This window comes from Molothrus aeneus, chromosome 3 (genome assembly GCF_037042795.1).
Source record: "Molothrus aeneus isolate 106 chromosome 3, BPBGC_Maene_1.0, whole genome shotgun sequence".
Classification (NCBI taxonomy): domain Eukaryota; kingdom Metazoa; phylum Chordata; class Aves; order Passeriformes; family Icteridae; genus Molothrus; species Molothrus aeneus.
In genome coordinates this window covers 108,342,732-108,358,412 of record NC_089648.1, presented here as the reverse complement: position 1 = coordinate 108,358,412, position 15,681 = coordinate 108,342,732, and the positions used below count along the sequence as shown (strand labels likewise).

General features: G+C 40.1%; 2 protein-coding genes across 4 annotated transcripts; one reads left to right on the top strand and one right to left on the bottom strand.

The window, feature by feature from the left end:
* The first annotated feature begins 623 nt into the window (after positions 1 to 623).
* Positions 624 to 9,241, top strand: LOC136555069 (cytochrome P450 2K6-like). Of its 2 annotated transcripts, XM_066547598.1 has the most exons (10): positions 624 to 696; positions 769 to 881; positions 2,440 to 2,602; positions 3,748 to 3,897; positions 4,977 to 5,137; positions 5,785 to 5,958; positions 6,550 to 6,691; positions 7,353 to 7,537; positions 7,624 to 7,765; positions 9,054 to 9,241. In XM_066547598.1, the coding sequence occupies exons 1-10, from the start codon at positions 624 to 626 to the stop codon at positions 9,239 to 9,241; spliced, it is 1,491 nt and encodes a 496-aa protein (XP_066403695.1). The 2 variants fall into 2 exon arrangements, with proteins under 2 accessions (XP_066403695.1, XP_066403694.1); XM_066547597.1 differs by having other exon boundaries at positions 624 to 881.
* Positions 8,699 to 15,631, bottom strand: CENPQ (centromere protein Q). Of its 2 annotated transcripts, none has more exons than XM_066547599.1 (10): positions 15,537 to 15,631; positions 15,083 to 15,183; positions 14,398 to 14,553; positions 14,060 to 14,117; positions 13,812 to 13,926; positions 13,588 to 13,656; positions 12,893 to 13,022; positions 12,566 to 12,685; positions 12,199 to 12,276; positions 8,699 to 11,606 (listed from the first exon to the last, which is right to left on the bottom strand). In XM_066547599.1, exons 3-10 carry the CDS (start codon positions 14,548 to 14,550, stop codon positions 11,478 to 11,480), a joined length of 852 nt encoding a protein of 283 aa, XP_066403696.1. In that variant the 5' UTR covers positions 14,551 to 14,553; positions 15,083 to 15,183; positions 15,537 to 15,631; the 3' UTR covers positions 8,699 to 11,477. The 2 variants fall into 2 exon arrangements, with proteins under 2 accessions (XP_066403696.1, XP_066403697.1); XM_066547600.1 differs by having other exon boundaries at positions 14,060 to 14,114.
* Between the last annotated feature and the right edge of the window lie 50 nt (positions 15,632 to 15,681).

The window sequence follows — 15,681 nt, the reverse complement described above, 5'->3', positions numbered from 1 at the left end:
GAACAGAGATTCTCACACTAAGTGTGTGAGTACTGTCTTAACTCTGCAAAAACAGGTTCATTAGGGATGAATCAGCTTGTGAGTCTCGCATTCATACACTAAGCATACATGTACTGTCTTAACTCTGCAAAAACAGATACATCTGCTCTCAGCTTGTGTCTCACATTCATACATCACACACTTTAAAAAAAATTAATCTCTTTGCACTACACTCCTGGGCAGTGGAATTTTGATTCCTCAGGGGTATCGAGGATATCTGTGCTAAGGGCAAAAACATGATTAATCAGTAACCTGGACAGCGTGCAGAATTTATGGCTTTTATAGCAAATGTCAGGTTGATGACCTGAAGTTATCCCTGTTCTTGGACTTTCACACTTGCCCAGTGACCCATACTCACCCAGTTACATTGGTTAGCAAACATATATATGCCCCTGTACCCTTCTGAGGATTCATTAAGAAGCACATGGGAAGAGAACAGGTCACCAGCCACGATCAAAACATACCCTGCAGTGGAAAAGAGGTTTATGGACTAACACAAGAGCCTCTCAAGCACAATCTCGGGAGGACAGAAATCCAGAGTCCACATTTTCTCTTTTCCGTGGCAAATACTCAGCTGAGTAGAGATGGGCTGGAACAGCAGCACTTCCATTGGTTTTGTGTTCATCCTGGCTTTTCTCTCCATTTTGAAAACAGCAGGTTTCTGGAACAGCAACACTTCCACTGTTTTAGTGTTGATCCTGGCTTTTCTCTCCATTCTGAAAACAGCAGGTTTCTGGAACAACGACCGAAGACAGAACTTCCCTCCAGGTCCAAGACCATTACCTATAATTGGAAACCTTCTTTTGTTTGACTTGAAGAGACCCTACAGGACTTATCTACAGGTACTCATTTTCTTTTCTGTTGGTCCTATCAATCAAGCCCCATAGACCAAGATGTCAGAGAGTTTCTCCTGTTGCATCCAATGGATTGCATCCATGCATGAGACTTTAGCCAGGGACCCAGAGATGGTTATTTGAGCAGAAAATGTTGAACCTAGCATGATTTCTTTACTGTAATATTTTATCCAGGTTTCAGCCTTCCACAATTTTCAAATTAATAGCAAGAATCCACCTTATTTTGGTGGTAATTTTGAGAAAAAGACAACAGGAATTATTTGGATATGTGGTGTAACCCTCTCTGCCTTCAGCTGATTGATGTACCTTGATCTGTGACTGCAGCATCTTGGCTTCGCTGATTTATCAACGTTCTCATCTCCCTTTCCTCTTATCTTCCCCAAAAGCTGAAGATATAACTATATGCTCTTAATATTCAGGGCCAACCTTTGCCAAAATAATAAATCTTTCAGTTTTCTTCTAGTGTTTTCTTTACCTAGTTTATTGCAGGGCTTTGCTGACTTTGAGTGAGAAGAGTTGTATGAACCTGCTCCTTTCTTAGAGTTTTTTCTGCTTAGACATTAAAATTACACATCTTCCCTGCTGATGATTTTGAAAAGAATATTTGCACCAACAAACCTGTATGGATGTTGTACCCACAAACCAAAAGACTGCTTAGATGCAATATCTGGAATATCACTGTAGCTCTCCTACACAGCCCAATTGTGTTGACAAAAGCAAGTTCAGGCCAGCAGAACCAACATGTATCTGCTGTAATTCAGTGATTCCTTTCTGATGCCGGATGCTGGTTATCTGACTTGAGCACAATTCAGATATGGGTCTGCTCCTGTTGTTTCAGCTGGCTGTACTTGCTTACCACTTGCTGGACATTTTGCATCTTGGTGCTAAATAGATGCCTTCTGTTTCTCTCTGCAAACCAACTAGAAAATGAGTGCAGTCAGGAAACCCCTCTCTAGCAGTCAGAAGAATCAGGAACACTGAGTTACATAAAAATAAATCTACCTGTACCAGCTAAAAAACTACCACATTGTCTCTGAGACAGATTCATGGTGCATGTAATCATGTATAAAAAGTTTGAATGTATCTAATGCTAAATCCTGGCCCAGAAACAAACGGATTTATTTTTAATAAAATAATGGTACCAAACATTTGAACAGGTTGTTCAGGTGTAGCCTGTGCACAAAAGAAACACAGTAGCGTGGAGCTAAATGTGAAAAAATGAGTCAAAAATTGAATTTACAAGGGTTTCTGAGGGCAGACAGAACTCTCAGTGCATCCTTTGATGACTTGAGGTTTCAGCTGTTGATACTCCTGCTCAGTTTAGCACAGTAGAACTCTTCTCCCAACTATTCCATTTAGTCATTATCCACCACAATGTCTGGCACTTTCCCATCATTTAAATCAAGTGCCTTTCCCTGTAGTCAGGAAAATATCCACCATGTGAGTAACCCAGAGGCAGGACTGGAAAACAAGCAGCACTGGAACAGGTAATGAATTTCTCTGTAGGCTGTAGAAGTTGTAAATCATTGTTCTCTTTTCCTGACAGCTGTCCAAAATATATGGCCCAGTCTTCAGTGTTCAGATGGGGCACAGGAAAGTTGTAGTGATTTCTGGCTATGAGACAGTGAAGGAAGCTCTTGTAAACCAAGCAGATGCATTTGCAGAGAGACCTAAAATCCCAATCTTTGAAGATTTGACTAAAGGAAATGGTAAGTTGGTCTTATTCTTCCTTATCAGCTTGACCTACTCTTTTTTTTTTCCCCTATAGACGAAGCAGGAGCTGGAACAACACTTTGGATCAGAGATCACAAAAAGCATTGGAAATAGGGAGCAATTTCATTGACTTTAGCACGCTTATTCAACTTTAAAACTACTGACAGTGGCCACAAAACAACCATAACTCTAAACATAACTACAGCAACACAAAATGGATAGTGACACACTTCCAGGATCCTTCTAGAACAGGGCATCTTTGCCAGAGAAGCATTTCTAGCTCTCATGATACGGCTCTGAACTTGTGGGGTTTTGGGTTTATCATAGAACAACTTTTCTGAAATTAATATTCTACTGTTGCTCATCATTTAAGTGGTAAATAGTGTTTTTAAATTCAGAATGTGACAATAGATAGCCTGTAGCACCTAGAAAATTGTGAATTTATTTTAAAAAGGAAAATACTCTCTAATGAGCTGGGTTTCAAAATAAGAATTTCACACCTACACTTCACTCTAATTTAGCATAAGAATTTCATATTTATGTCTCCAAAGATCCTTGGAAAAATTCAGTAATAATTCTGTGAACATTTTAACAGCTGCATCTTTTGATCATATTATTACATAGAAGCTTACCTTTCACTGGTTGTTTTTTTTTTTTTTTTATTTAGGAAAAAAAACATACCTGAGGCCATCAGTTAAATGAAAAAAAAGTGTGAAGAAAAAATACAGTGAAAAAAAATTGATTGTGGAGATTTTAAGACATAACCTAACTTTTAAGATGTATTTTCCTGCTTAATTTTTTCTTGCAGTCATCAGAGATCTTAGTTCAATTCCACTTCCAAACTATGATGACCAGCAGTTTGAACTTGAGCTTGCAATGTCCGCTTTCTTTCAGTGACAAGTGTCTTTGAGGATATATATTCTTCTTAAGATTGATCAAATAAACCTTAAATATTTATCCTTTCCTTGTGTTATGAACCTATTGTTGAGGATAGAGAATACTTAAGGCACAGATATGTGGTTTTCCTCATCTGGATGCAGTTTAACTTGTTTTAGAAGTGACTGCTACTAAACAGCTCCATTCTATGCTTACAAAATTATTTAAAATCCTGTGCCCCATTGAAATGTTCTTTTGGTCTCAGGGGTTGTTTTTGCCCATGGTGAAAACTGGAAGGTGATGAGAAGGTTTACCCTCACAGCCTTGCGAGACTTTGGGATGGGCAAAAAGGCCATTGAGGATCGGATTGTGGAGGAGTATGGGCACCTGGCAGACTCCATCGCCTCCCAGGAAGGTGAGTGGCTCTCAGAACCTCTGCTGCTCACAGTGACTCTGAGATATGTACAAGTCTCTTTTTCCCAGCCCAGCTGTTGAAGGAGTCAGGATCCTTTTGTTCTCGTTCTCAAGGTTGTTTATTATTTCTTATCTATAACAATCTTTCTCTGGCCTGCTGAGGTCTGTCTGGCAGGCTGGGTTGAGGCACGCTGGATGCCCTAAGGGTGGTGTTATCATTTTATACTAAAATCTATTATTTACCATAACTTCCCAATACCTATCACCTATGTTAGACAATGAGTTTCTACCTTAAACCAATCTAAAAATGCCAACATCACAGCAGAAGATGGAGGCCAAGAAGAAGAAGACTGGACATGCCCAGATCCCTCCATCTTGCCTCCTGAACCCCCATTCTGAAAACCCCAAAAATCTATTTTTCACCCTGTGACAAACTAACTATTATTCTACTTAAACTCTCTTGACTTGTAATTCTTCACATAAAGGTTGGTAATTGTTTTTCCATGGGTCAAGTTCAAAGGCACAGGGGTCTAGGGCTCTGTGCCAAGGTCTCTGAGCCCCCTGGGCAGGGGCTCAAGTCCTCCAGGGCAGCCAGAGGAATTTCCTGGGTTCCAACAGGTGGGCTGTTCATTCTGCAAACCCATGGAATCACAGAGTCACAGAATGGTTTGTGTTCAAAGGGACCTTAAATCTCATCCAGCTCTAGCCCCTTCCATGGGCAGAGATATCTTCCCCTACCCAGGCTGCTCCCAGCCCTGTCCAGCCTGGACTGGAACAGCTCCAGGAGTGGGGCAGCCACAGCTTCTCTGGGCAACCTGTGCCAGGACCTCACTACCTCTAAGGTTTTGCAAAGGCTTTTTGAGCGTTCTCATGGTCAGACCTTTTTAGGAAATGTACACCAGTTTGATGAATTTGGCTCCTCTGGCATTTTTGTGTCCTGCTATGGTATTCTGGCATTGGATAATAATCAATGATAGCAATCAATCATAACAAATAAATAACAATATTGAATAATAAATTTACATTTACAAATTACATCTCTTTATTACAATGTAACAAATTCTCTTGTTCCTTGTCTAGGAAATCCCATTGATGCCAGCAAAATAATTAATGCAGCAGTTGCTAATATAATTGTGTCAATATTGCTTGGAAAACGATTTGACTACAAAGACCCCAGATTTGTGAGACTTGTAAATATGACCAATGAAAACATGAGGCTTGCTGGGAAACCTTTGGTCACGGTAATGATTCACATGTTTATGTTGCTGTTCCACTGCACACCAATAGCAATACTGGGGATCAGTTTCTTCTATTAAACAGGAAAATCTGAGACTTTGAGAGATAATTGGTTTACAAAGCAGTTTCTTGGACAAAAAACCCTTGAGAGACAGTTTGGGAATCATGAAGTCAACAATCAAGCCCCTACTCTCTCAAAAAAATATTTAAGATAGAGTTTGAAGAGTGCTAGTCAGTGAAAAATACCTTTGGATACTTGCATGCAATGCTGCCATACCCTGGATTGATTTATGCTTATCTAGGTTTTGAAAAAGAAAAAAAAATGTTAGGGGAAGAGCAGGCCAAAATAATAAAAAAAGTTGCTGGCCAACATTTCCATCTGCCTGGTGGCAGCTTGAAGCTGTCTGAGCCTAACATCTACACTACTCCTGAAAAATAGTAATTTTAAAAGATTTTTACCTCTATTTGGTGGTCCTTGATGAATTTTCTACCACAAGTAATCCACTCAGTTTTTCACATTCCTAAAAACAAAATATTAATCTTAAGTTTTTGACTTTGTATCTGCAAGGAAGGCCAAATGTTGTTAATTTGTTTCTGTAGTGTTTTCAGAGCTCTGGCTGATAAACTCTCTCAATAACTTCCACTCTCGTAGATGTACAATATCTTCCCATACCTTGGATTCCTCCTAAGGGCTAACAAGGCTCTCCTTCGAAACAGAGATGAATTCCATGATTTTGTACGAGTTACTTTTGTAGAGAACCTCAAAAACCTGGACAAAAATGACCAAAGAAGTTTTATTGATGCCTTCCTGGTTAAACAGCAGGAGGTAACTGAGTATTTTCTTGTTGATTCCATCTCTTATGATTCTATGAAGACATTTGGAATTTTCTTTTAGTCCTTACAATTACAGCTGAATTTCTTTAGGGAAGCTGTCTTCGAGAAAATACATATGACAAAGTAGTAGAGTTGAACAGATACTTCATGCTGTTGAAATTCCAACCTCTTTTAATCAGTGAACATTTATCCTTATTTATTTTCTTCAGACTGCATAAATATATTTACCAAGGCTGCTTCTTTTTATCTGCTCTCTCTGTTGTCCCAGTTCTTCTGGCTCTTTTGAAAACATAAAACATAACAGAATGGAATCACTGCCTGGGCTTTAGTGGGACTTGTTTGGGGTCTCTGATATGGTTGGGTCACCTTCCCCATGGGGAAGGCAGCTCCCTTTGCAGATGGTCCCAGTAATACAAAGATAGGTCAGCACTCTCCTCCAGGCACAAGCCCAAAGCTCTTCCTTGCCTTTCACACTTTTTTAAAATATAGGATTTATATCTTAGCAAATATTTATCTACATAAATTGCATTTTCACGTGGAAAGCTTTGAGTTTTCATCCTTTTATCTCAACGACTTTTTTCAGGAGAAATCCACTACCAATGGGTATTTCCATAATGGCAACTTGCTAAGCTTGGTGAGCAATTTGTTTACTGCTGGTGTTGAGACCATTTCCACCACACTAAACTGGGGCTTTCTGCTGATGCTAAAGTACCCTGAAATCCAGAGTAAGTGGTTTAATGATAGATGCTGTTACACTCAGGGAATTAGTGACCAAACAGGAACCTGGAGGACCAACACATTTGTTAATAGGCCAAGTTACAAAAAGCTGAGATTTCCAGCCAATTACTGTCTCTGTGCCCTCTGGTTCAGACCCAGTGGGGCAGAGTTCATACAGGCCAGGCCCTCTGCTTGGGGAAATCTCATTAATTAGTAAGTAAAGAGCTGTCCTGTGTTGGTCAATGATTCTATTCCAGGTTTCCCTCAGAAACTGTCAATAAACTAAAGGTCTGCGCAGATGCTAAATGAACTGTACTGAGGCTTTAGGGGCCTGAGAAGATTCATGGAAGTGCCTTTGTCTGGCATCTCCATTCCAGCTGATGGTACAGGGTTGTTTGGAGTCAAATGGGGTTTTTGAGACAACCCTCAGGCAGAACATGGATCTTTAGACAGAAGAGATAGAAGAAAAAAAGTCTTAAGGTTTCTTGTTGATAAAGAATCAATCAAACACTGTAGTCCTGTTCACCTCCCATTATTTCTGAAAGGAAAAAAAGATTTTTGGAGAATTTATGGCTTGTACTCCAGATCTATCACACTTTACATGAGTAAAGCACACTGTGTCTCAGGGGTGAATGAGTCCTTGAATCTTAGAGTTGATTCTTTCTTCAGAAAAGGTCCAAGATGAGATAGAGCAAGTTATAGGCTCCAACCCCCCGCGGATCGAGCACCGAGCTCAGATGCCATACACAGATGCTGTCATCCATGAAATTCAGAGGTTTGCCAATATCCTGCCACTGGATTTGCCTCATGAGACTGCTGCAGATGTCACCCTCCAAGGCTACTTCATCCCCAAGGTGAGGGATCCTACAGGATTGGTTTTTTTAACATTTCTTCTTTCTGAATTGGTCCAGGAATTCATTCCTCTGGCCTTTTTTTGCAGGGAACCTACATCATCCCTTTACTGACCTCAGTCCTGAAAGACGAGTCGCAGTGGGAGAAACCAGACATGTTCTACCCTGAGCACTTCCTTGATGCCAATGGGAAATTTGTGAAGAGAGATGCTTTCATGCCTTTCTCAGCAGGTGCTTTCTCTTTTATATTTACACAGAACACACAGCGAAGATGCTTCTGTGCATTCCTGCTTCATTTTTCCATGTTCCTTTTAAAAAGTCACAAAAAATGTCAACTGGGTTAAGTTTTCATATAGTGTGACAACAAAAAAACCCCAAATTCTGTGTAAAATCAAAGGAAAGAAGGGGCTTCCCCAGAGTGTGACATTCACCTGAATTTACACACCTGCACCATTTGCCAAAACATGGGAGATTCCAACCCTGCTCCTTCTCTGGCATTTCTCCTGCTTTGCAGGCTCTGTAATTGCTCTTTTAAAGTTCCCATACATCAGTCTCTGGCTAATTTATCTGTCATATCCACAACATTCTCCATTTTTTTATCAACCCTATTTGTATATTTTCAACTCTGTATGATCTTTGAATAAGATTTTTTCTTGTCATACTCACCATCCAGTACACCGTAATTTTTTTTTCTTTCTTTTTAGAAGAACTTCTGACACTTCCACTTCTCAGGTCTTCTTTACCAGACTTAAGCTTAGATGTCCCAGCTGAAAGCACATCCAGGGAATGTCAGGTCTGGGCATTCCCTGGAGAGTTTGTTTCGTATCACAGCCATGCAATAGCTCTCCATTTTCTGTCACAGAAGGGTGTTATCATATTTTAGATCAGGTTTTTCTTAGTTTTGGCTTTGAATCATCATGCTATGAATAAGGCAGCTTACTAGCTACTGGATTTAACAGAATTTACATTTACAGCACTTTTGCATATTCATAGAATATCTCCTCCACCTTGCTTCTCATTCCCACTGGCCAGCATTTGTGAATCTTCAAGGAATTTGCTGACAAATTTTAGTATAAAAAATTGCCTATGAGTTGACTAACAGACCTAAAGTCTAGACTAAACCAGTTGGTTTGGGATCCAAAAATTCAGCCAAGTAGAAGAAAATTGTGAAAAGGAAATAAAAATTCAGATTTTATTGAAAACTGGAGTTAAGGAATTCAGACTACATTTCCATACATTTCTCTCCAAATGCAAGCATTTAGACAAAGGAAAATAAAAAACCATCACCAGCTGGCTTTGGTATGATACTTCTGAAGATCAAAATTCCTCTTTCTCTGTTAACTTGTACCCAAGAGTTTTAAAATCTGTGTTCTTTATTCATACCTAGGATATAACATGCAAATGTTCTGGATGTCCACTGACCTTTTTCAGGTTAAGAGCTGATAAAAGGGCTTTTTTTCTTCCAATACTGAAGAAGCAGCTCACTGATTCTCTTGTGGTGCTTTTGCCTTTGTTCCAGGGCGGAGGATCTGCGCTGGGGAGACTCTTGCCAAAATGGAGCTCTTCCTCTTCTTCACCAGTCTCCTGCAGAGGTTCAACTTCTTCCCTCCACCTGGAGTTTCCAACTCAGACCTGGACCTCAGCCCTGCCGTTTCATTTAATGTCATCCCCAAACCCTATAAAATGTGTGCTGTAGCACGTTCCTAGAGCTCTAATCCATTGTGATTTTAAAATGTTTAAATCATTTTTCCATGGCCTCTGTCTTCTTAATTCTTTTACCAAAACAATCCATATTTCAATTAAGGTTTCCAGTACTTCTAAACCAAAGTAGTATTCTTTTATTTTTTACTTTTTGGGAGAGGGCAGAAATGGACCAGAAGTGTGAAGTAACTGATGGCTCATGGATTAATCTCTTAGATCACCTAATCTTGGCTAAATAATAAGGCCTTCAGCTTTCCTATTCTTGCTGCCATGTTCACTGTTTGTTGAGAGCATATCTCAAAAAGTGCTCCCAGATCTAGGTTTTTCCCAAAGACATATAGCCTATGAAGCTGTGCTTAGGTTGTACAAGGATATAAATGCAGGATGTTCAGAGTTTGAGGCTGTCAGAACAGAAGTGCTGTTTGATTTTGGCAGTCAGCTGGGTTTGAAGCTGGACTGGATATCCTGATGTCCCCCAGTGCCTCAGTGCAGCTTCTTCCCTTGGCTCTTCTCCCTACTCCATTTCCATATGCAAAGAAATCATAGTTCTGTACTTGTAGGTCACTTCTGAGGAAAAACCTTAAGCCAAGCTGACCTGAATCCAGAAGTTCTTTAAGATTTTCCCTGAGTATTCCTTAAATGGATAAACTCAGTACATAAAGCATACACACACAGAGGAAAATGTCTTACCTACTTAAAGCCGAGGTTTGTGAAATTGAAGTTTCAGGTGCTCCCAGGTCAAATCCCACAGCTGTGGTCACAGCTCCACACACACAGATCAACAGTGAACCTTCTGGAAGAGGCCTCAAATCTCATCAAAACCAACCATCTGATCATTCTGCAACTCTGTCCAAGGGCATCCACTGTCAAGTCGAGCTAAGACCACCTCCTAAATGTCTGGATTTATGTTCCCTGGTTCATGTTACCCTGTTTATGTGTGCATGACAACCCCAAAGTAACAACACTCACAGCCAGCCTATCATAAATCACCCAGTGTCGGGGAAAAAAATTAAATGAAAGTAATTATGACTTGCCTCTGTGTCTATCCAGCACTGTAATGCAGCAGCTCATTCTTCAGTTACTATTTCAACCTCCTTGCGTGGAAGCTGAATCTGACTCCTACTCACTGCCCTTCTCTACACTTTCTTTTAAAAATAAAAAAACTTTCAAAAAGGCAAAGGTCTCTATGTGGTTCAGGAAGTTCAGAACCCACACAGTAAATCACCTTAATGAAAGCAAAGGAGTATATCTTTACTTAACCTCTTCCTGGCATGCAGGAAAATCCTTAACCCATGCTCAGGATTAAATTATTTTGGGGTAATGGTTATATCAGTAACTGCTTCCTTTGCCAAGTGATAACAAATTTGAGAAATACTTATAAATAATTATATTCCTTTTCCTGTGATTCAGTATAAAGCAAGTACTTGGTCTGGTTTTCCTGATCCTACATGGTTTAGGCAGTCCTGTGAGGAGTAGAGAGCTGGACTCAGAGATCCTTACAGGCTCATTCCAACTTGAGATGTTCCATGATTATAACTCCAGAGAGGCTTTCAAGCCCTCATAGAAGAGACATAATTAGCTTTTGTCTCATTAAGAGTAGCAGCTTGTAAACAGAAGAACAAGCGTTTTTGAAGCAAGTCAGTGTAAAGAGCACTGCTATCTTTCAGCAGGTAATTTACCTGAAAAAGTATTTCATGATGTTTGATGTTGGTTTTTGTATTAAGTGACAAAAATGTAAAAGCAATTTTGTACATTTGATAAAAATTATTACATTTTTTCAATGGAGGGTTTTTGTTAAAAAATAGTAAGAAAGTTGAACAGGGGATTTACAAGTGAGTATTAGCTAAGCTTATTTTTACTACCTGTTTCAGGTTTAAACTCCCAAATAAAAACTACTTTGGTAGAAGATACAGCCTTCAGTGATTCACAGATAAAGAAGTGCAAATAGGATGGAATAGTTCCCTTATTCTGTAAAAACACCCATAACCCAGGATCCATTTCCCTCCTTTTCCCTATGACAGGATATATCATCATTAGAAGTCATCATAGGTCAAAAAAACCCCAAAAAACCGTGACAGATGACTTAAATCACTTGAATCCCAAAATGTGTCTACACATTTATATATACCAATGTTAATAGAAAATGTTTTAACAGAAATGCAGCAGTCACAACAGGAAGGCCATTAGGAAGAATGCAGATTCCATCCAAACTCAGCATGGAGACTCCACATATTTTGGCTTTTCAAAGCAAATCCACCTTCTCATAGGTCTTTTCAATAAGGGTTAACAAGTTCTTCAAGTCAGCTGACTGCTGAATAGCATTCATATCCTTTAAAAGGTCCTTCTGATTCTTTACCTTCAAAATTTCCTCCTAAAGAAGGAAAGAATCATAGACAACAAATAAAAAACAGTTTTTATCAAGTACAACAGGAATTTCATCTTCATGCAGGCCAGCTACAGGTAAAACAAAAAAGGATTCAAAGTCACAGAATGAGTCTTCCCTCCAGCAATTATAGATATATTTCAGAAATTACAAGTTCCCTAGGGCCATAGGGTTTCTAGGAAAAGACAGGTGATGTTTTAAATCATAAGATCACAGAATTGTTTGGGCTGGAAGGGACCTTAAAGACCACCTTGTTCCAAGCCCCTGCCGTGGGCAGGGCCACCTCCCACAAGGTTCCACTATCCCAGGCTGCTCAGAGGCCCATCTAACCTGGCCTTGAACACTTCCAGGGATGAGGAGGGTTTTTAAAGTTTTGTTCTGGTTTTAAATCAGAAGTATATAGTTCTCAATGAAAAAAAAATCACAAAAATATAACACAGAAAATGAAAATCTATTCAAATTTTCTGAATTTTCAGAATTGCCCCCTCTGGCAGAGGTTAAGGGATAAAAGTACATTCAGTTGCCTTCCTCCTCATAACCAAAGTGTCTCTGAAAAGACAAATATATATTCCACACTCACCTGCAAAGTGGGTGCCTGCAAACTGCACTTGGGGAGTTCTGGAAGCTGGAGTGCTCCACTGCCATTTTCCTGGAATACCTAGAAAAAGAAGAAGAGAATGAAGAAACAATCCAAACCCCCTAATATCAGGCACACAAGTAGGAAATTAACATGTCTGTCATTGTCCAACTTCTGAAACCAAACTTAATTCTGCAACTGAAGTTGGAAAGATTATGAAGATCCACTCACAAAAGCACGAGGCCTTCCTTAAATGGCACTATCTGAGAAAGAGCTTGTTTGAAAAAGCTCTAGAAGTCAGCCCATTCCTCTAGATTATAGGAGTACACAAGTAATTATTTTATATATTTATTCATTTATTATTTTATACCTTCCTGGCATCTTTTTCATCTCCCTCTAACTGGTTTTTGAGCACCTGGATTTTGTACTTCAGCTGCTGTATATTTTCCTCAATGCGCTCTGCCGATCTCTCTGCTTCATTTATTTCTTCCTAAAACAAAAACAAGACAAAACCAGAAGAAAATTCAGTGAATCTTTCCCACAGAACACACTGAGTCACTGAAAAAACATCCAAAAAGAAACAGAGCTTTGCAGCAAAGGTGGCTGACAATGATGAACACTGGACACTCCTCCACAACAGCACAGGCATGATCAGCAGTGTGGTAAGGTAATTTCTTCCCTTCCTTGTTTTTCATACCTGCAGTTGTACCAAAGACTCCTCGTTTGTCTCAAGCATTTGTTTCTCTGCCATTTGAAGGCCCAGGATATTCTTCAGGTTGCCCAGCTTCGCTGGAGGCACATTTAAAGTCTTGAAACTTCTCAGCACCCTTTAATTACAGAAAAAATGAAAGTATGACTTGGAGTTCTATGCAAAGCAAAAAGAAAATTCTGGGGAAAAACTAATCTCACTATAGTTTTAAACTTAAATGCTGCCAGTGAAGTAAATGACTGCAGAGGGAAAGAAAAACTGCCTTGAATTACTTTCCAAAATCGTGTGGAGTAGGTGTCCAAGGAAAGAACCAGGAACAAGAAATCCCAAAATTCTCATGCTTTCTATTGCATTAGCCTTGTGTGGTTTATATTCCACTGGCCTCTATACTCCTGACTATAAACTAGCATTAATTAATATTTTCCTAATATTTTCCCAGTTCTGACCCTTCTGCTTTTCAAATTAAGTTCTAAGAGAAGGATTTTTAACTGCTTCCAAATGATGATCATTTTAGTAAAACCTGGAAATGCTTTTATGAAACATGATACACATCTTTCTCCATATATCTAAATATATATATATGTCAGAGGAGAGTTTTAGTTCACCCTCAAAGTATGGTACAAAACAACAGGGTAGAAGAAATCTTTTCTCTCCCTCTTTCCTTTTAATTTATAATTTCTTACCTGTTTTTTAGTACATTGAGGTGCTTCTGAACATCATCTTTTCCCTCTCTCTGTTGGGACAAAACAGATCTGAAAAGAAAATACAGGCAGAATTTCCATCACAAAGTGTGCAAGCACAGAGAACACATCAAAAACCACACTGGCTTCCAGTTCAAGTAATATTATGATTTTTACTTTGTTCCTTGAGGAAATAAAGAAGAACCACCAGAGTATTTGGTACTTACAGTACTACTGAATCCACTATATTTTCCAGGAACAGCCTACTGTTCTCTGAGAGAGGCTGCCAAGATCTTATTGTAGCACTGGACAGCTTCACCTTTTTTGAAGAACCATTTTCTCCTGTTATCACAAAGGAAAAAAAAGGAAATATGACTTGTCAAACCTGGACAGAGAGCTTTGTGACTCAATTCAGTCAGACTGGAGTCAAAGGTGTAAAATAGTTCAAATTTAACAGCAAAGAACAGGACCCTACCTGCAGGGGAAGAGTCTTTCAGTTCCTTAACTCCCCTTTTGCCTGTCTGAGGGACCTGCTGAAGGGAAAAATTTACAGCAAATGTGGCAATTTTGAGACATCCTCTGCTGTGCAATCATTCATCTATTCCTGTGAACTCACAATGCCAGTGTCTGACAAAAGTCTTTGAGCACAAAAAAACCCAAAAAGCTTTATTGAAGGCTGCTCAAAAGAGCTCTTCACACTAGGCATTTCCTCGAGAGGACTATTCTTAGTCAATGAATTATTCTCTATAAATTCCAATTTAAAAAATGGGAAAAAATACCTTGTTCCCCTTCCCCTTCCAGAAAAATGAATACCTGTCTTTTTTGACCTTGTTTTCTTCCTTGTTCATCTGCTCCCTTTTTTTTGTTAGAAGGCCCTTGTTGATTTTGTGATTTAGAAGGATTTTTTGCTGATCTCCCACCAGCTGGCTTCCCCATTTTATTGGAAGGTGTGTGGCGGGGTTTCATTATCTGTAAACCAGTGGGAACAGGAGGAAACAAAGACAAAATTAAAATCCAGCAATTATAACCCATACAGAGCAAACCATACTTTTAAAAACAACAAAAAAAAAGGGAATTGAGCTCAACCCAATAAGCCCCAAATAAGCCTAAATGAGATGAAATGTTTGAATATTTGCTAAGCTAGAGCCCAAAATCCTGTAAATTTACCCAAATGCAGAACCACTAAAAAGGCATTCCCATTTGGAAAATGCCTCTGCCCATGGCAGGGAGTTGGAAATGGATGATCTTTAAGGTCTCTTCCAACCCAAACCATTCTGTGATTCAATTTTCTAATTTTCAGCGCAGTCATCCAATTTGCAGAACTTTTTACCTTAGCACATAAGCACAGTGGCCTCTGATCCAGTTTAAATCTACAATTTCTTTTCTTACCATAGAAACAGAGGGAAAAGCTGTCGCACGGAAGGGAGTAGCCACAAACGCCACCATCCTTCTCGTCTCTCTAGCATCACGACTCAAATTTATTCAGCTTTTCACTCACCCCCTCAGGCCACTCTTTCCTCACTCAGGTGTTGTCACTTCTCGCCAGGCAAGTGTCGAAATTGACAGCAGACAAATAAGCCCCGGCAGGGCTAGTGAGGCCTAAACCAGGTAAATAAACCATATGCCAGGTAAACAAACTCCACATCGGCTAAATAAGCCCTAAAACAAGAAAATAAGCCCTGCATGTCCCCTCCTCCATAACTACCCATGTTGTGGGACAGCTTTCGCAGCGAACAGCAAATAAAGTATGGACTACAACTCCCAGCATGGGTCGCTCCCCACCGCCGCCTAGGACCCTCTCTTCCATCGCGGTGCATTCTGGGAGTTGTAGTCCTCATCCATACGCCCTCACATCCCCAAATGCCCGCTCCCCGGTGCTGCCGGATAGCATCATGGACGACACTCCACAAAACCCTTCCTCTCCTGCGGGCTCATGTCGCCCGGAGCCTCACCTTCCTGACGCTGCCTCACCTTCCCGGCGCTGCTCCCCTCTCCTCAGCGCGGCCGCCGGCCCCGCCTCAGCCCGCCGGGACGTTACCAAACAAACCCGCGCTTCCCGCGGCGCACGCGCAACGCCACTCCCGCCCACCGCGCGTG